Here is a 21,077-nt window from a genome sequence, read left to right as displayed (position 1 = left end):
GGAGTTGGGGACCTGGACTCCTGGGTCTGAAGGTGGGGGGGGTTGGGGGCCTGGACTCCGGGGTCTGAGGGAGGAGGGGCTGGGGGATTGGGCTCTGGTCCCTGTAGGTGGATGGGGCTGGCATTACCGGAACCCTTTTCATGCTCCCCAGCTGGCCCCAGGCCAGTCCCCCATACCCTCGGGCTAGTCCATCCCCCAAGCTGGTGGCCTGAGTCACCTTGGCTGGCCCCGCCGGTCTGGGGGGGGGCTACGTCAGCTCTCCCCTCACTGACGCAGCCTTAGGCCCCCCACACTGACTCAGCCGGAAGCAGGCCCCCTGAGGGGCGGAGACCCAGTGGTCAGAGGCCTGGGTCCCAGCAGGAGCCAGTGCTGGGGAGGGCCCCTGGGGGGCCCTGAAAGGGGTGGCTGTGACAGACCAGAGAGAGGATGAGAGAGCTCTTACCTGAGGCGATGAGGTCATGTCCCACCGTGGGGGGGCTGTGACCTCACCTCCTTGGGGACCTGAGCAGTTGCCCTTCCAGTGGTGCTGGATTGGGAAGGGGAAGCCTCCAACCAGCCCGGCACAGTCTCGGAGGCTGGCACGAGGGGGTCTGCACGGAGCCTCAGAGCCCCTACCACCTCCGTGCTCTCAGTCCCATCCCGTCCTTCCCTGCCATGTAGGTCTGGGGGCTCTCGGGGACATGGCTTGGTATCTCTGCCCCTTGCTTGCTCTGTCGTGAATCCCGGGTCTCCTCTGCCGCCATGCCTGGGGCTGGCCCGCTGTGAGCCTGGGTAGGCTTCGCTGCCACCACCCTGGCCTGCGGGTCCCCTCCCCCCTGCACTCGTCTCCTGCCTCCACCTCTGTGCAGCGACTTCCAGGGCTCTGGCCCCTGGCCCCGGTTCTGGCCACTGTCTCAGTGTCCCCACCGTCCCGTCTTCACCCCATCTTGCTCCTGCCTCTCCCTCATCCTCCCCGTCTCTCTGGAAGGCAACCTCTTTTTCTCTGTGTCCCTGATGTGTTCATAAAAATTAACGAGGGGAATAAGGATGGTTAGCACTGACTTTGAGCTTCACGTGAATGAGCTGGCTTTATCCTCATCGTGGCGTTTAGGTGGATGAGGGTGCATCATTAACCCCCCTTCACAGATGAGGAAACTGAGGCACAGAGGGGGAGAGTCGCATATAGAGGTCTTGCCTCTATGGAGTGTCTCAGCGCCTCTTTCTCTTGGTCCTCAGTCTCCGTCTCTCTTCCTCCTTCCTGTCTCCATCTGCCTCTTTGAGAAAGGCTTTTCAAAAGGCTGGGTGTGGTGGTTCACACCTGTATTCCCAGCACTTTGGGAGGCTGAGGCGGGAGGATAACCTGAGCTCAGGAGTTTGAGACCAGCCTGGGCAACATGGCAAAACCCTATCTCTACTAAAAATACAAAAAATAGCCAGGTGTGGTGGCGGGCACCTGTAATCCCAGCTACTCAGGAGGCTGAGGCAGGAGAATCACTTGAACCTGGGAGGCGGAGGTTACAGTGAGCTGAGATCACACCACTGCACCCCAGCCTGGGCGACACAGCGAGACTGTCTCAAAAAAACCAAAAACGAGGCCAGGCACGGTAGCTCACACCTGTCATCCCAGCACTTTGGGAGGCCGAGGCAGGCGGATCACGAAATCAGGAGTTCGAGACCAGCCTGGCCAACAAGGTGAGACCCCGTCTCTACTAAAAATACAAAATTAGCCGGGTGTGGTGGTGCACACCTGTAATCCCAGCTACTCAGGAGGCTGAGGCAGGAGAATCGCTTGAACCCGGGAGGCGGAGGTTGCAGTGAGCCGAGATTGTGCCATTGATCGTGCCATTGCACTCCAGCCTGGGTGACAGAGTGAGACTCAGTACCAAAAAAGAAACAAAAAATGAGAAAGACTTTTACTCTGCCCCCATTGCTGAGTCCCCAACATCTCAGCGTCTCTGTCTTTCTAATATCTTCTGTCTCCCTGTTTCTGTCCCTGGGGCCTCTCCGTCCCTGTCACTCTGCCCCGTGTCTCTGTTTGCCTGGTGCCTTTTTTCAGCTGCTGCGTCCTCTGTCTCAGAGTCTTGGTGTCTCTGTTCCTTTCCCCTCGGGGTCTCCCTGGGTCTCCCCAAGTCCCTCCTGCTGTCTTCCTCTCACTCTCTGATCTCTGACTCCCAGAACCTCTCCCTCTGTCTCCAGGGCTGCCCCTCTGATCCTCTCTGCTTCTCTGGTGTGTCTCTCTGGCTGCCTCCATCTCTGTGGATCTCCATCTCCCTGTCTCTGTCTCAGTCTCTCCTTCACTCGGTGTGTGTGTGTCTCTCTCTCTTCCTCCCTTCCACTCCCTCTTCCTCCTGCCTCCACCTCTCCAGGCCCCTGTCCTGTCCCTCCGTCAGGCCTTTCTCTGCCTTTCCATCCTCCTGCCTCCCAATCTCTCTCTGCTAGTCCTGGTCCAGCTGGACCCCCCACCCACAGTCGGGCCCCAGCGCTTGAGCCTGAGTGTCTGCTCCGGCCCGTGGAGGTGGAGGGAGGGGACGCCAATGACCTCACCAGCCCCTCTCCGACCACCCCCCCTTTCCCTTTTCAACTTTTCCAACTTTTCCTTCCGTGCCCTCCTCCGAGCGCGGCGGCGTGAGCCCTGCAAGGCAGCCGCTCCGTCTGAATGGAAAAGGCAGGCAGGGAGGGTGAGTCAGGATGTGTCAGGCCGCCCTCCCCTGCCGCCTGCCCCCCGCCCGCCCGCCCCAGCCCCCTATATAACCCCCCAGGCGTCCACACTCCCTCACTGCCGCGGCCCTGCTGCTCAGGGCACATGCCTCCCCTCCCCAGGCCGCGGCCCAGCTGACCCTCGGGGCTCCCCCGGCAGCGGACAGGGAAGGGTTAAAGGCCCCCGGCTCCCTGCCCCCTGCCCTGGGGAACCCCTGGCCCTGTGGGGACATGAACTGTAAGTTGGTTCATGGGGAGGGTGGAGGGGACAGGGAGGCAGGGAGGAGAGGGACCCACGGCGTGGGTGGGAGCAGACCCCGCTGAGTCGCACAGAGAGGGACCCGGAGACAGGCAGCCGGGGAGTCAGAGCCGGGGAGGAGAGCAGCTTCGGAGACAGGAGGCGGCGGAGGAGATGGGCAGAGAGAGACACAGACAGGCGCGGATGGAGGCAGCCAATCAGAGGCGCCGCAGGAGGGACGGGCCAGACAGGGCCCCGAGAGGGAGCGAGACGCGGAGACCGAGCAGGGGCAGGGACGGAGGGACTGGTGCCGGGAGGGAGGTGACCCCCATTGGCCCAGGCCCCAGGGAGCCCGCGGGGACCGTGAGACTCCCTGGGATCCCGGCAGAGAGGCTCCGGAGGGAAACTGAGGCAGGGTCCGCGGAGACCGGCGCAAGCCAGGGAGTAGCGACCCCAGCCAGGGGGAGGAGAGAGACTGGGCGCGGGCGGAAAGCGGGGAGAGCCGGGCAGATGCGGCCGACGGACGCGCGGACAGACCGACGGCTGGCGGGGCCAGGGGGCGGGCTGGGGGTGTGCGAGGCGCGGGCGGCCGGGGAGCGCTGATTGGCTGGCGGGTGGCCGGGTGGGCGGGGCGGCCGGGGTGGGCGGCGGGGAGCGAGCCCCGGACCCCCGCGCCCCCCGTGCCCCCCGCCGCCAGGTCTCCCGCTCCCGCGGCCCGGCCGGGCCCGTGGTTCTGCCCCTCTCCGCCCAGGTGCGCTGCGGCCCGGGCTTCTGCCGCCCACCCTGCGGGGCTCCTGGGAGGGCGTCTAAGGGGTCTCCCATGGGAGAGGTCCGCGTCTCCGGGGCTCCGTCCTGGCTTCTGGCTCCCTCCCCTGCTCCCAGCCAGCTCGGGCTCCCGCGGCCCGGGGAGGGGGCAGGTTCTGGCCTGTGCCTCCCCCACCATGCCCCGCCCCGGGGCCCAGATTCCGGCGTCCGGGGGCGGACGGGAGACGCCCGGCCCGTCTACCCGCCCCGGGCCGCGTCTGCTCCGACGGGCGGGGCAGCCAGAGTCAGGGAGGGAGAGGGAAGCCCGCCTGGCCCTGCGACCTGCCCGCGGGCGTTCCACCCTGGGACTTAAGACCTCCAGCTCCAACCTCCCTAAGGCCGGGAGTCCAGGCCCCAGACCCTCCTCCCCGAGACCCAGGAGTCCGGACCCCAGCCTCTCCTCCCTCAGACCCAGGAGTCCAGGCCCCAGTTCCTCCTCCCTCAGACCCGGGAGTCCGGGCCCAGCCCCTCCTCTCTCAGACCCGGAGTCCAGCCTGAGCTCTCTTCCTTATCCTGCCCCCAGGTGTTTGCCGCCTGGTCCTGGTCGTGCTGAGCCTGTGGCCAGATACAGCTGTCGCCCCTGGGCCCCCACCTGGCCCCCCTCGAGTTTCCCCAGACCCTCGGGCCGAGCTGGACAGCACCGTGCTCCTGACCCGCTCTCTCCTGGCGGACACGCGGCAGCTGGCTGCACAGCTGGTAGGAGAGACTGGGCTGGGGCCAGCCCAGGAGTGAGAGGCAGAGAGGAACTGAGAGGAGTCTGCCGGCAGGCCACTTGGAGGGGTTCTGGGCTCTCAGGTGGCAGAGTGAGGGAGGGGAAGGGTTGGGGGCCTGGCGTGGGGGATGGAGGGAGCCCCGAGGCTGGACAGGGGCCACCTCACAGCCTTTTTTCCCTGCCAGAGGGACAAATTCCCAGCTGACGGGGACCACAACCTGGATTCCCTGCCCACCCTGGCCATGAGTGCGGGGGCACTGGGAGCTCTACAGGTAAGGGCAAGGGAGTGGGCTGGGGACAAAGTGGGAGACAGGCGGTGAAGGGGGCGGGTTGGATGAGGGGCACAGCAGGCACTGGCCGGGTGTTCTCTGATGTCCTGGCTCCGTCCCCAGCTCCCGGGTGTGCTGACAAGGCTGCGAGCGGACCTACTGTCCTACCTGCGGCACGTGCAGTGGCTGCGCCGGGCAGGTGGCTCTTCCCTGAAGACCCTGGAGCCCGAGCTGGGCACCCTGCAGGCCCGGCTGGACCGGCTGCTGCGCCGGCTGCAGCTCCTGGTATGTCCTGGCCCCAAGACCTGACACCCCAGACCCCCACCCCTGGCCCCAAGATCCTGTGGCGTGAGTCCTTGAAGCCTGAGACCCCAGACCTAAGTGCAACAGCCCCGCTCTGAGACCCCAGACCTAAGTGCAACAGCCCCGCTCTGAGACCCCAGACTTAAGTGCAACAGCCCCGCTCTGAGACTCTGACACCCTAACAGCCCCGCTCTGAGACCTTGACCCTAACAGCCCCGCTCTGAGACCCTGACACCCTAACAGCCCCGCTCTGAGACCCTGACACTGCAACAGCCCCGCTCTGAGACCCTGACACTGCAACAGCCCCGCTCTGAGACCCTGACACCCTAACAGCCCCGCTCTGAGACCCCAGACCTAAGTGCAACAGCCCCGCTCTGAGACCCTGACACCCTAACAGCCCTGCTCTGAGACCCTGACCCTAACAGCTCCGCTCTGAGACCCCAGACCTAAGTGCAACAGCCCCATCCTGAGACCCCAGACCTAAGTGCAACAGCCCCGCTCTGAGACCCTGACACCCTAACAGCCCCGCTCTGAGACCCCAGACCTAAGTGCAACAGCCCCGCTCTGAGACCCTGACACCCTAACAGCCCTGCTCTGAGACCCTGACCCTAACAGCTCCACTCTGAGACCCCAGACCTAAGTGCAACAGCCCCACGCTGAGACCCCAGACCTAAGTGCAACAGCCCCGCTCTGAGACCCTGACACCCTAACAGCCCCGCTCTGAGACCCCAGACCTAAGTGCAACGGCCCCACTCTGAGACCCTGACATACTAACAGCCCCGCTCTGAGACCCTGACGCTAACAGCCCCGCTCTGAGACCCTGACACCCTAACAACCCCGCTCTGAGACCCTGACACCCTAACAACCCCGCTCTGAGACTCTGACACCCTAACAGCCCCCCTCTGAGACCCTGACACCCTAACAGCCCCGCTCTGAGACCCTGACCCTAACAGCCCGCTCTGAGACCCTGACACCCTAACAGCCCCGCTCTGAGACCCTGACCCTAACAGCCCTGCTCTGAGACCCTGACCCTGCAGTCCCAAGATCTTGTGGCCCTGAGACCCTGAGGCCCTAGACCCCCAAATCCTGACCAGAAACTTCAAATTCTCACCCAAGATCCTGAGACTCCATCATCCATGACCTCAAAGTCCCCAAATCCCAGCCCCTAAGACCCAAGACCCCATCCTGAAGCCCAAAGCCTTGAGAATTCAAATCCTCACCTCAAGACTTGGAGACCCTGGCCCCATGACATTGAAAACCATGGACCTGGCCAGGCGTGGTGGCTCACGCCTTTAATCCCAGCACTTTGGGAGGCCGAGGCAAGTGGATCACCTTAGGTCGGGAGTTCAAGACCAGCCAGACCAACATGGCGAAACCCCGTCTCTACTAAAAATACAAAATTAGCTGGGCGTGGTGGTGCATGCCTGTAATCCCAGCTACTCGGGAGGCTGAGGCAGGAGAATCGCTTGAACCTGGGAGGCGGAGGTTGCAGTGAGCCGAGATCGCGCCATTATACTCCAGCCTGGGCAACAAGAGCAAAACTCCCTCTCTCAAAAAAAAAAAAAAAAAAAAAAAGAAGGAAAAGAAAACCATGGACCTCCAGACCCTGAGACCCCAGGCCCCAGCCCTGAGATCCTGACACCTTAAAGATCCCAGGCCTTAAGATACAAGACCCTGACCCAAAGCCAGCCTTGGGACCCTGGCTGTACAAACCCAACACCTCCAGGACCTAGACCCCGAGTCCTGAGGCCCTATGTCTCACTCCCAACATCGAAAACCCTGACACCTCAGATCCTGAGCCTGCACCTGTACGACCCCAAGACCCTCACTTCCAAAGCCAGGCCCAAAGCCCTGAGACCAGAAGACTTCAAACCCTGGTTCCTGGGCCTAACTCCAAAGACCCTGGATCTCAAATTCCAACTTCTAGCTCTGAGACTCTAGCCCTAACCCAGGAGTTCCTGAACTTGAACCCAGGACCCCACCTCTAAGACTTCAGCCCTGAGATCCAGGGCCTGACCCTAGACTCGAGCCTACAGACCCCAGATACTGTCTGTAAAACCCCAGCTCTGGTGGGGTGCAGTGGCTCACTCCTGTAATCCCAAGGCAGGGGAGGCCAAGGCAGAAGGACCTCTTGAGGCCATGAGTTTGAGACAGCCTGGACAACATAGCAAGACTCTGTCTCTTAATTATTATTATCATTATTTTTTGGAGACAGAGTCTCGCGCTCTGTTGCCCAGGCTGGAGTGCAATGGTGCCATTTCGGCTCGCTGGAACCTCCGTCTCCTGGGCTCAAGCGATTCTCCTGCCTCAGCCTCCTGAGTAGCTGGGACTTCAGGTGCACACTGCCACGCCCGGATAATTTTTTTGTATTTTAGTAGAGACAGGGTTTCACCGTGTTGCCCAGGCTGGTCACAAACTCCTGAGTTCAGGCCATCCGCCCTCCTCAGCCTCCCAAAGCGCTAGGATTACAGGCGTGAGCCACCGCGCCCAGCCTCTTAATTTTTTTAACAACAACAACAACAAAAACCCAGCTCTGAGATTCTAGCCCTGGCAACTCTAAAAGTCCCAGGCCCGATCCCTCACCTAGAACCAAGATGCCAGCCCTGACTCCACAGACTTCACCCCCCAACCCCCACACTTAGCTCTGGAAGCCCATCCTGACTCCAGCCTCAATTTTCTGAACCCCACAGCCTGAAGAGCTCCCGGCCTAAACACTTCACCCCACGCACCACAGTCCCCCTGTGAATGTGCAGCCCCGATTCAGCCGCAGCTCCACATCACCCCTGCCCTGCACCCCCGCTGCACCCTCTACCTGTGGCTCACCTTCTCTCCTCTCCCCACAGATGTCCCGTCTGGCCCTGCCCCAGCCACCCCCAGACCCGCCGGCACCCCCGCTGGCGCCCCCCTCCTCAGCCTGGGGGGGTATCAGGGCCGCCCACGCCATCCTGGGGGGGCTGCACCTGACACTTGACTGGGCCGTGAGAGGACTGCTGCTGCTGAAGACTCGGCTGTGACCTGGGGCCCAAAGCCACCACCGTCCTTCCAAAACCAGATCTTATTTATTTATTTATTTCGGTACTGGGGGCGAAACAGCCAGGTGATCCCCCGCCATTATCTCCCCCTAGTTAGAGACAGTCCTTCCGTGAGGCCTGGGGGGCATCTGTGCCTTATTTATACTTATTTATTTCAGGAGTGGGGGTGGGAGGCAGGTGGACTCCTGGGTCCCCGAGGAGGAGGGGACTGGGGTCCCGGATTCTTGAGTCTCCAAGAAGTCTGTCCACAGACTTCTGCCCTGGCTCCTCCCCCTCTAGGCCTGGGCAGGAATATATATTATTTATTTAAGCAATTACTTTTCATGTTGGGGTGGGGAGGGAGGGGAAAGGGAAGCCTGGGTTTTTGTACAAAAATTTGAGAAACCTTTGTGAGACAGAGAACAGGGAATTAAATGTGTCATACATATCCACTTGAGGGCGATTTGTCTGAGAGCTGGGGCTGGGTGCTTGGGTAACTGGGGCAGGGCAGGTGGAGGGGAGACCTCCATTCAGGTGGTGGTCCCGAGTGGGCAGGGCAGCGACTGGGAGATGGGTCGGTCACCCAGACAGCTCTGTGGAGGCAGGGTCTGAGGCTTGCCTGGGGCCCTGCACTGCATAGGGCTGTTTGTTTTTTGAGATGGAGTCTCGCTCTGTTGCCTAGGTTGGAGTGCAGTGCGGCAATCTAAGCTCACTGCAATCTCCACCTCCCGAGTTCAAGCAATTCTCCTGCCTCAGCCTCCCGATTAGCTGGGATCACAGGTGTGCATCACCACGCCCAGCTAATTATTTATTTCTTTTGTATTTTTAGTAGAGACAGGGTTTCACCATGTTGGCCAGGCTGGTTTCGAACTCCTGACCTCAGGTGATCCTCCTGCCTCGGCCTCCCAAAGTGCTGGGATTACAGGTGTGAGCCACCACACCTGACCCATAGGTCTTCAATAAATATTTAATGGAAGTTTCCAGAAGTCACCCTGTGATTAACAGTACCTGTATGGGACAAAGCTGCAAGGTCAAGATGGTTCATTATGGCTATGTTCACCATAGCAAACTGGAAACAATCTAGATATCCAACAGTGAGGGTTAAGCAACATGGCGCATCTGTGGATGGAACGCCTCCCAGCCGCCCAGAGCAGGGACTATCATTCAGGGAGGCTAAGGAGAGGGGCTTACTTTGGATCTAGAAAGATATCCTGACATTGGCCAGGCATGGTGGCTCACGCCTGTAATCCTAGCACTTTGGGAGGATAAAGCGAGTGGATCACTGAAGTCCAAGAGTTCAAGACCAGCCTGGGAGACATGGCAAAACCCTGTCTCAAAAAAGAAAGAACAATGTCCTGACATGAAACAGCAGGCTACAAAACCACTGCATGCTGTGATCTCAATTTTGTGTTTTTCTTTCTATATGTGGATTAAAAAAAAAAAAATCCTAAAGGGAAATATGCCAAAATGTTGACAATGACTGTCTCCAGGTCAAAGGAGAGAGGTGGGATTGTGGGTGACTTTTAATGTTTATGATTGTCTGTATTTTACAGAATTTCTGCCATGACTGTGTGTTTTGCATGACACGTTTTAAAAATAATAAACACTATTTTTAGAATAACAGAATATCAGCCTCCTCCCCTCCAAAAATAAGCCCTCAGGAGGGGACAAAGTTGACCGCTGATTGAGCCTCTCAGGGCTGTGCACTAAGTGTGGGCTTTTTACTTACACAATCCTCCTGGACTCTTGAATACGCTCTGTTTTACAGGCGAGGGAAACTGAGTCTCAGACAAGGAGTGGGGACTCTGTTGCACAAAGTCACACAGCTAGGGAGAGGTGGAAGTGGGATTCTGCACCATGTCTGGCTCTTTCCCAAAGCTCTCTTTGCAAGTCGGTGTTGAGGAATCCTTGCCGCAGGCACACACATGAGATATGGAAAAACAGGTTCAGTAAGGATTTGGGTCTTACCCAGGGCCTAGAGAAGGGTCAATGGCAGAGTAGGGATGATAATTCAAATGCTTTAGTTACTTTTCCCTTTACAATAACCCAGACAGACTTCCCCGTCACTAGGGGCCCCGTGTTGTCACTAGTTTGAGTCTGGGGTTGGAGGTGCCCATCCTGGGCCCGGAGTTTCGATTCACCCATCATAGCCCTCAAGACTCCAGGCTGGCCGGGTGCGGTGGCTCACGCCTGTAATCCCAGCACTTTGGGAGGCTGAGGCGGGTGGATCACTTGAGGTCGGGAGTTCAAGGCCAGCCTGACCAACATGGAGAAACCCTGTCTCTACTAAAAATACAATCCAGCTACTCGGAAGGCTGAGGCAGGAGAATCGCTGGAACCTAGGAGGTGGGGGTTGCGGTGAGCCGAGATCACGCCACAAACAGCCCTATGCAGTGCGGGGCCCCAGGCGAGGCTCAGACACTGCCTTCACAGGGCTGTCTGGGTGATCTTGCCTCTGTGGAGGCAGGGTCTGAGCCTCGCCTGGGGCCCCGCACTGCATAGGGCTGTTTGTTTGTTTGTTTTTGAGATGGAGTCTCACTCTGTTGCCTAGGCTGGAGTGCAATGCCACAATCTAAGCTCACTGCCTGGGCAACAAGAGTGAAATTCCATCTCAGAAAACAAAAAACAAAAAAAACTCCAGGCTGTATCCCTGGAGGAGAAGAGAGCCCACAGTCCCCGGAGAGTTCCTGGAAGAGGCCCCTGTGCGTCCGATGAGGTCACAAAGCCCCTCCACCAGAGGCTCCTCCCCCAGACCCCTGCTGTCCACCCTGGCAGGGCCATGGCAGAGGCCCGAGTCTCCCAGCCTGGGGCATCTCCACGCTCTGTAACGCTGAGCTCCAGGCACCCGTGAAGCCCCGGGGGTCAAGGCTGGTGGACCGGGGCTGGGAGGCCTGCACGCCTGGGTTCTGGGTCCCTAAACCAGTACCCATCCACCACAGCCACCATGATCTGGCTTCGAAACAGGAGGTGCCTTGAGCCGCTCCAGGGCACGCCGAAGTGGGTCCCCGTTCTGGGGGAGCTGCAAAAGACCCTCCAGAAGGGCGAGTACCTGCCCCTCCGTCCGCTGCCCATGTTCGAGAGTAACTTTGTTCAGGTCTGCAGTTCCCAGTGCCCCGGGGCTGAGAGGGACAGAGGGGAAGCAAGGCCTCCCATGCTGGGGGATCTTGAGAGGGAATGGGATTTACCAGTCCCTGTGTGGGGGACGATCAGGAGGGAGGCTCAGGCTGTGGCTGCTGGAGGAAGGAGTGGTCCCAGCCCTCTCTCCCTGGCTGCCCCAGGTGACCCATCAAGGGGGCCCGGTGTTCGTGAATCACAGAACCAACCGGCTGGCCATGGGCGTGGCCGCCTCCCTGCCAGGCCTGGTGTTGCCTGACATCTTGCTGATCGGCCAGCCCGCCGAGGACAGGGACTGCTCAGGCCTCGTGCTGACCAGGTGCCGCATCCCCCAACCCCTTGGCCGCCCCCTCCACCCCTCCTGCTCTAGACGCTCCCCTCCCCCTCTCCCAGGATGCTCCCCCTGGACCTCGTCCACCTCTGCGTCCATGACCTCTCTGCCTGGCGCCTGAAGCTGCGCCTGGTCTCGGGCCGTCAGTACTACCTGGCCCTGGATGCCCCCGACAAGGAGGTGGGCTTCCTGTTCCACTGCTGGGTCCGCCTCATCAACCTGCTTGAGGAGCCAGCTGCCACCTGGACCCCCAGGACCATGCGCACGGCCCCCCTGGATGTGCCGCTGGCCGAAGCGCCTGCCTCCACCTGGCACCTGCAGGTGGGATGTCAGCTCCACAGACCAGGGCATGGCAGGTCCCGGGAACCCTCCGGCCAGATCCAGAGGGGACTGGGACCAAGAGCCCAAAGTCTAGGCCGGGGTCCTGGACCCCTGAGTCGAGGGAGGAGGAGCTGGGGGCCTGGACCCCTGAGTCGAGGGAGGAGGAGCTGGGGGCCTGGACCCCTGAGTCGAGGGAGGAGGAGCTGGGGGCCTGGACCCCTGAGTTGAGGGAGGAGGAGCTGGGGGCCTGGACCCCTGGGTCTGAGGGAGGAGGAGCTGGGGGCCTGGACTCCTGGGTCTGAGGGAGGAGGAGCTGGGGGCCTGGACTCCTGGGTCTGAGGGAGGAGGAGCTGGGGGCCTGGACTCCTGAGTTGAGGGAGGAGGGGCTGGGGGCCTGGACCCCTGAGTCGAGGGAGGAGGAGGTGGGGGCCTGGACCCCTGAGTCGAGCGAGGAGGAGCTGGGGGCCTGGACTCCCGGGTCTGAGGGAGGAGGAGCTGGGGGCCTGGACCCCTGAGTCGAGGGAGGAGGAGCTGGGGGCCTGGACTCCTGGGTCTGAGGGAGGAGGAGCTGAGGGCCTGGACTCCTGGGTCCGAGGGAGGAGGGGCTGGGGGCCTGGACTCCTGGGTCTGAGGGAGGAGGAGCTGGGGGCCTGGGCTCCAGGGTCTGAGGGAGGAGAGGCTGGGGGCCTGGACTCCTGGGTCTGAGGGAGGAGGGGCTGGGGCCTGGACTCCTGAGTCGAGGGAGGAGGGGCTGGGGGCCTGGACCCCTGAGTCGAGGGAGGAAGGCCTGGGGCCTTGGACTCCTGGGTCTGAGGGAGGAGGGGCTGGGGATCTGGACTCCTGGGTCTGAGGGAGAAGGAGCTAGGGGCCCTGGACTTCTGGGTCTGAGGGTAGAGGGCTGGCAGTCTGAACTCCTGGGTCTGAGGGAGGAGGGGCTGGGGGACTCCTGGGTCTGAGGGAGGAGGGGCTGGGGGACTCCTGGGTCTGAGGGAGGAGGGACTGAGGCCTGGACCCCTGAGTCAAGGGAGGAGAGGCTGGGGCTCTGGACTCCTGGGTCTGAGGGAGGAGGGGCTGGGGGCCTGGACTCCTGGGTCTGAGGGAGGAGGAGCTGGATCGTCAGGTCCTGGGAGCAGGAGGGGGCCTAGGCCTCTGACTGGGTAGGTGATGGAGATGTGGAAGCCCGGGCCCCTCCTGCCTCCCTCTATCTCTGCAGGACCAGCCCATCAGCAGACATGCAGGTGAGCAGGCCCTGCTGTTCTTCAGGACCTCTGGGTTCTCCCCCTCGCAGGGACAGAGCTGCACCCTTTGGCTCTTCCCCCTTCCTTGGTGGGGCCCTCCACAAGCTCCTGGGGTAGGTCCTCGTGCCCTCCCCTGGGGTCCGTGACCCAGGATGTCTCCTCTCTTCCCAGTCAGGGCTGCTGAGCACAACTTTCCTTATAAGACGGTGGCTGCTCAGAGACAGAGGAAGGCCAAGGTGAGCCGGCGGGGCGGTGTGGGCCCAAGGGGCTGCCCCCGTCTAACCGTCCCTTCCTCACCCACTCCAGGCGCTCAAGCGCAGTTTCAGGTCTCAGGCTGTGGGCGACTCCGTGTCCCTCATCTGGTCACAGCTGGAGCATGCCGACGTCAGGAAGAAACCTGCAGAAAAGAAGTGGGCGTGGGGTCTTGTTGCCGGTGGGTGGGTGGGAGAAGGCGGGAGACCCCAGCCCAGATGCCACCAAAGTGCCACGGTATTGCTCCTGCAGGTCCCACTCAGACCCCTACCCCGACAGAACTCACACCCAAATCCGCTTGTCTGGTAAGGTCAACCCACCCCACCCCCTGCCACACTGTGTGGCTCTGGTTCCTGCCCCAAAGGGCTCAGACTGCTCCCCCATCCAGAGAAGACCAGCGTCACTATCTGGACCATCTTCAGCATCATTTCCAGCACTGCCAACCAGACACAGTCCTCCCCAAAGGCCAGCCTTATACCCGGGGCAGGGCCCAGGCCCCGGAGCTGAGGGAGGAGGGGCTGGATGCCTGGACCCCTGGGTCTGAGGGAGGAGGGATGAGGGGCCTGTACTCCTGGGTCTGAGGGAGGAGAGACTGGGATCTGGACTCCTGGGTCTGAGGGAGGAGGGGTGGGGGGGCCTGGACTCCTGGGTCTGAGGGAGGAGGGGTGGGGGGCCTGGACTCCTGAGTCTGAGGGAGGAGGGGCTGGAGCCTGGACTCCTGAGTCTGAGGGAGGAGGGGCTGGAGCCTGGACTCCTGAGTCTGAGGGAGGAGGGGGCAGGGGTCTGCCCTCCCGGGTCTGGGGTCTCCATGCATCCTGATCATGCATCTTCTCCCCTCTGTCCACCTACAGGCCTGCACATCTGCATCTGATGAGGCCACAGGCCAGGGACATGTGGTTGAGAGCCCGTCACACTATGTCTCAGCTGACAGCCCTGATTGCTTCTTACTGGGCTCCTGCAGCTCCCTGGACCCATGCCTGTGGCATCAGGACATGGAAGACCTTGTGGACTCTGAGGGCAGCACTTTGTCGTCTGCTGCCTCCGGCCTGGCTCCCTATCCCCCAGCTGCCTGCCTCTCCACACCCTACTCTTCCATCCCCAGGGGCAGGGAAAAGGCCGGGCCTATGGGCTCCCACCAGGGGCCGGGGCCACCACCCTGCCAGAAGGCCCCATCTGGCCCTGTCACATCTTGTAAGGCACCATTCCTCGTTGACCAGTCCCAGAAGCTCCCAGCTGTACCTGCTCCATCCCAGAAGACCCCAGCCATACCTGCTCCATCCCAGAAGGCCCCAGCCATACCTGCTCCATCCCGGAAGGCCCCAGCCATACCTGCTCCATCCCGGAAGGCCCCAGCCGTACCTGCTCCATCCCGGAAGGCCCCAGCCGTACCTGCTCCATCCCGGAAGGCCCCAGCTGTACCTGCTCCATCCCGGAAGGCCTCAGCTGCATCAGCTCCATCCCGGAAGGCCCCAGGCATACCTGCTCCATCCCAGAAGGCCTCAGCTGCATCATCTCCTCCCCGAAAGGCCTCAGCCATACCTGCCCCACCCCAGAATACCCCTTCCCCATCTCAGAAGGCCCCATCTGTACCTACCATTCCCCAGAAGGCTGTGTCCCCCACTGCTTCAAAGAGGAAATCTCTGCTCCTCCCTGCCCCATCCCAGAAGGCTCTGCCAACCTCACCTACCCAATACCAGATGGCGCTGGGCCCGCCTGCCTCACGGGGGAAGCTCCCTGGCAATTTTGACGTGTTGCCAACAGGAATTCCTGGAAGAGCCGTGCTGGAGAGAAGCCAGTCTGGAGGGAAACTGGAGCCGGTGGTGACCGTGCACACCCAGGAGACAGACGTGGTGGAGATGACAACTCAGGCTAAGTCCCCGGAGTCGCCCTTCAGCGTGACCAAGAAGGAGTCCAAGGACATCCTGATTAGCCAAACCGAGGAGGTGACCCTGGAGGCCTTCAGGGGCCAGGGGAAGTTGGAGGACTGGGCCCACTGGGCGAAGCTTGAAGAGAGGTCCCTGGACCTGCCTGGTGTGAGATCCAAGGAGTTGCAGCAGCGGAAGAGATGGGTCAAGACGAAGGAGCTGGCCGTCGAGGGCCCCTCCCGGGAGCACAGCAGGCCCTTCTCTGTGGAAGCGCTCACCCTCGCCAAGCTCACGATCATGGCCAACTCCAAAGAGCAGCGCTCGAAACCCGCTTTGGTCTCACTTCCCTCCTGGCTGTTGGCGACTTCGCAGGCGTCTGCCACTTCAATGATAGCTTCCATGCCCTCCCGCCCAGGCCAGCTGTCCTCACTGGAGGGGAGGCCAGTGGTGGTCAGAGAGCAGCCAGAGTCGTACACCTGGGTGAAGGAGGGCAAGCGGCAATGGGGCGAGATGAAGGAGCCACCCTGGGACCCCGAGGGGCCACCCAAGGTGCCCTTTCGCTCCAAGCCCACCTCTGCCAGTCTGAAGAGGGAAGGAATCTCCCAGGCGCCTATCCCCCTGCCCACCTCACAGTGGGAGGACTTACTGCCATCGCCCCTCTCGGAGACCCCCATCTCAAAGATGGAGGCCACAGCCAGGGCGTCCCAGCAGCCCAAGAGAGTGTCACAGGAGCCTGTGAGGATGCCAGCCCAGCAACCCCTGGCCACTGTGGGGTCGTCTTCAGAAATTCTTTTGCCCATGCTCTTAGAACTTGAAACTGTGAGGAACACGGCCACCAAAGCAGAGGAAATACAGGAGGAATCGGGCGTCTTTAACCTTCCGCCCAGGTAGTGGGGGTTAGCAGCTAGCATTTACTGTGGGCTCTGCTGTTTAGGAGATAAAGTTGATCATTCTTTCCTTTCACTTTTTTTTTTTTTTGACAGGGTCTCACTCTGTCACCCAGGCTGGAGTGTGGTGGTATGATCTTGGCTCACTGCAACCTCCGCCTCCTGGGTTCAAGCAATTCTCCTGCCTCAGCATCCTGAGTGGCTGGGATTACAGGCGTGTGCCACCATGCCCAGCTAATTTTTTGTATTTTTAGTAGAAACAGGGTTTCACCATGTTGGCCAGGCTGGTCTTGAACTCCTGACCTCAAGTGATCTGCCCGCCTCGGCCTCCCAAAGTGCTGGGATTACAGGTGTGAGCCACCACGCCCGGCCCCCTTTCACTCTGATATATAGTGAGCGCCGACTCTGTGCCAGGCATTGTTCTAGGCAGTGGGGATACAGTGTCCGACCGTGGGGCTGGTGGTGGTGGGATGTGCTCCTGGCTTCGAGCAGGTAGAGATCAGGGACGCTGCTCAGCATCCCACAGTGCACAGGACAGCCCCCACCACAGCCCAGGTGGTCTAGGGAGCCCTCATTGAGCTGGGGTTGTTTGTGTGAAGACCTGGAGGAGAGGACGGAGGAAGCCATGAGGACATCTGGGGGGAAAGCATCCCAGCGGAAGGAACAGCCACTGCAGTCCCCGAGGCAGGAGTGTTTGTCATGTGCTGGACCACGGGGATGCCGGGGTGGGAAATGCAGTCAGAGGCGCAGCAGGGGGGGCACCCATCATGGAGGACTTGGCAGACAATTTTCGGGACTTTGGCTTTGACTCTGAGCAAGCTGGAGGGTTTGGAGCAGAAGAATGTTGGAGACTGATTTATGTGTGAAGAGGCTGCCTCTGGCTGGGGCGTGGAGGATGTAGAGGGGGCAAGAGTGGGCACCTGGAGGACAGAAAAGGCCACAAAGACCCCATTTCCATGAAATGTCCATAACAGGCCGACCCGTAGAGACAGAAAGTGAATCATTGGAGGCCAGGGGTCTAGTGTGGAGGAAGTGGGAGTGACTACTCATGGGTTGGAGGTCCCCTCCCCTCCCCTCCTCTTCTCTTTTCTGACGGAGTCTCGCTCTGTCGCCCAGGCTGGAGTGCAGTGGCGCGATCTCAGCTCACTGCAAACTCTGCCTCCTGGGTTCAAGCAATTCTCCTGTCAGCCTCTTGAGGAGCCTAGTAGCCGGGACTATAGGTGCGCACCACCACGCCCGGCTAATTTGTATTTTTAGTGGAGATGGAGTTTCACCATGTTGGCCAGGCTGGTCTCGAACTCCTGACCTCAGGTGATCTGCCCGCCTCCGCCTCCCAAAAGTGTTGGGATTACAGATGTGAGCCACCGTGCGCAGCCAGATTGGAGGTTTCTTTGTGGGTGATACAAATGCCCTGGAACTAGGTAGAGGTGGTTGCACAACATTGTGAATGTGCCACACGCCACTTTAAGGGGTACTTTAAAAAATGGTGACAAGTTTGGGCAAAAGAGCAAGACCTCATCTCTACAAAATATGAAAACAAAAAAAGTCGGTGGTTGAAGCCTGTAATCCCAGCACTTGGGGAGGCCGAGGAGGGTGGATCACGAGGTCAGGATTTCAAGACCAGCCTGGCCAAGATGGTGAAATCCCATCTCTACTAAAAATACAAAAATTAGCCGGGCATGGCGACGGATTGCAGTGAGCTGAGATCGTGCCACTGCACTCCAGCCTGGGCAACAGAGCGAGACTCGTCTCAAAAAAAAAAAAAGTTAGCTAGGCATGGTGCCACGTGCCTGTGGTCCCAGCTACTCTGGAGGCTGAGGTGTGAGGATTGAACTGGAAAGTCAAGGCTGCAGTGACCCACCATCGTGGCACTGTACTCCAGCCTGGGCAATAGAGTGAGACCCTGTTTCTTTTCTTTTTTTTCTTTAGAGATGGGGTTTCGCCATGTTGGCCAGGCTAGTCTCGAACTCCTGACCTCAGGTGATCCATCCGGCCTCCCAGAGTGCTGGGATTACAGGGGTGAGCTCTATTGCCAGGCTAGAGTGCAGTGGTGTGATCATGGCTCATGGCAGCCTTCATCTTCCTGGGCTCAAGTGATCCTCCTGCCTCAGCCTCCAAAAGCCCTGCCAAGTTTTTGATTTTTTTGTAGAAAAGAGGTCTCACATGTTGCCCAGGCTGAAGTGCAGTGATGCCATCACAACTCACTGCAGCCTCAAGCTACCCAGGCTCAGGTGATTCTCCTGCCTCAGCCTCCTGAGTAGCTGGAACCACAGGCGTGCACCAACACGTCTGGCTAATTTTGGTATTTTTTGTAGAGATGGGGTTTCACCATGTTGTCCAGGCTAGTCTCAGACTCCTGGACTCAAGCAATCCTCCCGCCTCTGCCCCACAAAATGCTAGGATTACAGGCATGAGCCACCGCACCTGGCTGGGATTCTTAATTCGTACATTTGGCTGTCAGTGTGAACAATCCTGAGTCAGGCCTGATACTAACCAGGCAGGAGGGAGAGAAGCTTAGCAGGGATCTAGAGGTGGAACCACCTGCCCAGATTCCAGTTACTTGTCTGCCCCCAGAGCCAAGACTCATTGATTCCGCCTCGGATTTATTGTGCATTTACTACTGCCAGGCTCTGCCCCAGGCCAAACACACAGCAAGACCCGCCCTGGGGGACGCTCTCCTAAGCCAGGCATCTGCAGCTCTTAAAGCCCTGGGTACCTCTCTCTCCCTACCCTGTCCCCCAAAGCTCTCTCTGGCTTGCTTTCTCCCTGCAGCCTGCAGCACTCCCAGCACTCCGAGTGGCCGGATGCGGGGGCTTAACCCCAGTGGGAAACTGTCCAGAGGAGCCCAGCGCTGCCAGGTACCCTTTAAGACCCTGGAGATCTGCCTTAGACCTGGGGGCGGGGGGAAGGGGGGCGAGGGGGGAGGGCGGGGGGAGGACAGGGGGCGGGGGGGGCGAGGGGGTTCCCAGGAGCCCGGACCCCACCGCCGCTCTTTCCTCTTAACCCCACAGGCCCCCAGGGTTCTGTGCGCACCGACTGTAAGAAGCGGAATGTTGAAAGGCCGCTTGGGGGGATTTACCCCGTCTGGTAGATACCAGAACTATGGATATGCCTTTATATATTGGGGGCGGGGGGGGCGGGGGCGAGCCCGTGGAGCCGCCCAACTTCGCAGAGATTAAAGCTTTACCCTGAGACTCGGCGAGTCGCACCTCGGTGCCTGTGTGCGCGCGCAGGCCCCCGAGGGGGCGTCGGGGGAGCAAGGGGTGGGGTGGGGGCGCCCCTACCAGCCCCGCGGTGCACGACGGCTCCCATTGGCTGGGGCTCGGGCGTCCTAGCCAATCCGGCCGCGGGGTGCGTTTCTCCTGAGCCGGGTGGGACCGCACCCCGCGGACTCAGAAGCGAGCGGCACCCGGGGACCATCCCACAGCAGATTCAGTGGCCGCCAACGTCAGGCTGGTGAGGGCACGACGGGTGGGGTTCAGTGGCGGGGGTCAGGATGGGGGGACGGGTGGGAGCGAGGGCACCCCCTCGGCCCCACGGAGTCCCCGTCCCGTCCCGCAGCAGTTGCCTTCTTCGTGGATGTTGGATGTGGAAGCCCAGGAGCCCCCCAAGGGGAAATGGTCGACGCCGCCCTTCGACCCGCGCTTCCCCAACCAGAACCAGACCCGTAACTGTTACCAGAACTTCCTAGGTGAGACCTGTTCAGCCAGGTTATGCGGGGAGCAGGGTGTGACAAGGGAAGGCAGGGAGGGGCACCCCCACCCTAAGTCCCGCGGAGACCGTTAGGGTGGGAGGCAGGGCGGGTCTGGGTTGGTGGGGGCGGGGCCGGGTTGGTGGGGGCGGGGCCGGGTTGGTGGGGGCGGGGTCTGGCAGAGAAAAGGCGGGGCTGAGCCTGGAGGGGCGGGGCGAGGTTGGTAGGGGAGAGGCCTGATCTGGAAGTTGTGGGGCCGAGTCGTGAAGGTGCGGGGCGAGGTAGGTAGGGGCAGGGTCTGGCTAGGAGGAGCAGTGTGAGGGAGGTAGGGATCGGGGCCTGGCTGGGAAGGGCGGGATGGAGGCCTCGAGGGGAGAGGGAGGCGGGGCGAAGCAGCGAAGAACAGGGGCGGGTCCTGTCCTGGAATGGGCGTGGCTTGCCGCGTGACCCCCCCGCCCCCTACAGACTACCACCGCTGCCTCAAGACCAGGACCCGCCGCGGGAAGAGCACGCAGCCTTGCGAGTACTATTTCCGCGTGTACCACTCGCTGTGCCCCAGCAGCTGGGTGAGTCGGCAGAGGGGGCGCCGGGCCAGGCGTGCGCAGGGCTAGGCCGAGGCTGAGCCGGCGTCCCGCTCCCTGCCTTTCTGCTTCCCAGGTGGAGAGCTGGAACGAGCAGATCAAGAACGGGACTTTCGCCGGCAAAATCTGACTGCCCGAGCGCGGCTTCCTCTGAAGATGCAGTGACCCTGCATCTTTTTGTCTCGCGGAGCCCCGGTCTCGGTTATCCACCCCTACCTCCCAGTGTCTAAGCCGCGAATAATGTTATGCTGTTGCTGATGTTTCTTCTTAATGCGCAGCCAGCGATGCGTCGTGGTGGTGGTGGGGATCCTCCCTGTGCCCGTGTCCGGGCTAACACTGCTTTTTCCGATAAGGGGCAGGTGGAGGACTGCTGCTCCATCAGGTAGAGACGGCTGTCAGGGCCCTAAGATAGGAAGCCTAGTGCCTCCCGTCCCCCTTCTCCCTCTCCATTCCAGCAGGTAGATGCCTCGTGTTGACAGCTACGAGCCAGCCCAGGGTCCCCAGTTCTCAACACTGTCCCACCCAGATGGCTCCAAGGTGCTCCTGCCTCTCAATCACCACACCTACCTCTCACCTCAGTCCTTCCCCACTCCCCTCCTGCCTGGACCATCTCCCCAGGCTCCTTCCCCATCCCATCTCGGGTCCTGAGGGGTCTTCTTTGTACCACCCAGCGCTGACTCCATCCCTTCCTCCCCCACTCTCCATCATGACCCCGCTGCCACCTGGCTCATTTCCTCTCCCAGAACATCGAGATCCCCATCATGTGAGCCAGCTTATTCCCAAC

At 60.9% G+C, this 21,077-nt stretch overlaps 3 protein-coding genes across 8 annotated transcripts; all 3 read left to right on the top strand.

The window, feature by feature from the left end:
* The first annotated feature begins 2,754 nt into the window (after window positions 1-2,754).
* On the top strand, window positions 2,755-9,639 carry IL11 (interleukin 11). Of its 2 annotated transcripts, XM_024238327.3 has the most exons (5): window positions 2,755-2,914; window positions 4,242-4,414; window positions 4,616-4,702; window positions 4,823-4,984; window positions 7,846-9,639. In XM_024238327.3, the coding sequence occupies exons 1-5, from the start codon at window positions 2,908-2,910 to the stop codon at window positions 8,014-8,016; spliced, it is 600 nt and encodes a 199-aa protein (XP_024094095.1). In that variant the 5' UTR covers window positions 2,755-2,907; the 3' UTR covers window positions 8,017-9,639. The 2 variants fall into 2 exon arrangements, with proteins under 2 accessions (XP_024094095.1, XP_054395057.1); XM_054539082.2 differs by lacking the exon at window positions 4,242-4,414 and having other exon boundaries at window positions 2,761-2,914.
* A 1,087-nt stretch (window positions 9,640-10,726) lies between these two features.
* On the top strand, window positions 10,727-19,222 carry GARIN5B (golgi associated RAB2 interactor family member 5B). Of its 4 annotated transcripts, XM_054539077.2 has the most exons (11): window positions 10,727-11,107; window positions 11,292-11,446; window positions 11,521-11,779; window positions 12,993-13,017; window positions 13,189-13,253; window positions 13,324-13,427; window positions 13,522-13,574; window positions 13,658-13,734; window positions 14,121-16,021; window positions 18,794-18,879; window positions 19,033-19,222. In XM_054539077.2, the coding sequence occupies exons 1-10, from the start codon at window positions 10,958-10,960 to the stop codon at window positions 18,837-18,839; spliced, it is 2,835 nt and encodes a 944-aa protein (XP_054395052.2). In that variant the 5' UTR covers window positions 10,727-10,957; the 3' UTR covers window positions 18,840-18,879; window positions 19,033-19,222. The 4 variants fall into 4 exon arrangements, with proteins under 4 accessions (XP_054395052.2, XP_054395053.2, XP_054395054.2 ...); XM_054539078.2 differs by lacking the exons at window positions 12,993-13,017; window positions 13,522-13,574 and having other exon boundaries at window positions 10,753-11,107; window positions 13,634-13,734; XM_054539079.2 differs by lacking the exons at window positions 12,993-13,017; window positions 13,658-13,734 and having other exon boundaries at window positions 10,753-11,107.
* Window positions 19,223-19,284: 62 nt separating this feature from the next.
* On the top strand, window positions 19,285-20,546 carry LOC100451317 (cytochrome c oxidase subunit 6B2). Of its 2 annotated transcripts, none has more exons than XM_054539081.2 (4): window positions 19,285-19,477; window positions 19,586-19,712; window positions 20,178-20,278; window positions 20,370-20,546. In XM_054539081.2, exons 2-4 carry the CDS (start codon window positions 19,601-19,603, stop codon window positions 20,421-20,423), a joined length of 267 nt encoding a protein of 88 aa, XP_054395056.1. In that variant the 5' UTR covers window positions 19,285-19,477; window positions 19,586-19,600; the 3' UTR covers window positions 20,424-20,546. The 2 variants fall into 2 exon arrangements, with proteins under 2 accessions (XP_054395056.1, XP_009231415.1); XM_009233140.4 differs by having other exon boundaries at window positions 19,583-19,712.
* Window positions 20,547-21,077: the final 531 nt, after the last annotated feature.

This window comes from Pongo abelii, chromosome 20 (genome assembly GCF_028885655.2).
Source record: "Pongo abelii isolate AG06213 chromosome 20, NHGRI_mPonAbe1-v2.0_pri, whole genome shotgun sequence".
NCBI classification, from domain to species: domain Eukaryota; kingdom Metazoa; phylum Chordata; class Mammalia; order Primates; family Hominidae; genus Pongo; species Pongo abelii.
This window is presented reverse-complemented; position numbering and strand designations above follow the sequence as displayed.

Bases quoted from the DNA above. Each gene is read 5' to 3' on its own strand.
- IL11 (XM_024238327.3), top strand. The intron at 4,415-4,615 runs GTAGGAGAGACT...TTTCCCTGCCAG, and splicing joins GGCAGCTGGCTGCACAGCTG to AGGGACAAATTCCCAGCTGA. The intron at 4,985-7,845 runs GTATGTCCTGGC...CTCTCCCCACAG, and splicing joins TGCGCCGGCTGCAGCTCCTG to ATGTCCCGTCTGGCCCTGCC.
- GARIN5B (XM_054539077.2), top strand. From the start codon at position 10,958: ATGATCTGGCTTCGAAACAGGAGGTGCCTTGAGCCGCTCCAGGGCACG. The intron at 11,108-11,291 runs GTCTGCAGTTCC...TGGCTGCCCCAG, and splicing joins TCGAGAGTAACTTTGTTCAG to GTGACCCATCAAGGGGGCCC. The intron at 13,428-13,521 runs GTGGGCGTGGGG...TTGCTCCTGCAG, and splicing joins AAGAAACCTGCAGAAAAGAA to GTCCCACTCAGACCCCTACC.
- LOC100451317 (XM_054539081.2), top strand. From the start codon at position 19,601: ATGTTGGATGTGGAAGCCCAGGAGCCCCCCAAGGGGAAATGGTCGACG. The intron at 19,713-20,177 runs GTGAGACCTGTT...CGCCCCCTACAG, and splicing joins CTGTTACCAGAACTTCCTAG to ACTACCACCGCTGCCTCAAG. The intron at 20,279-20,369 runs GTGAGTCGGCAG...TCTGCTTCCCAG, and splicing joins CGCTGTGCCCCAGCAGCTGG to GTGGAGAGCTGGAACGAGCA.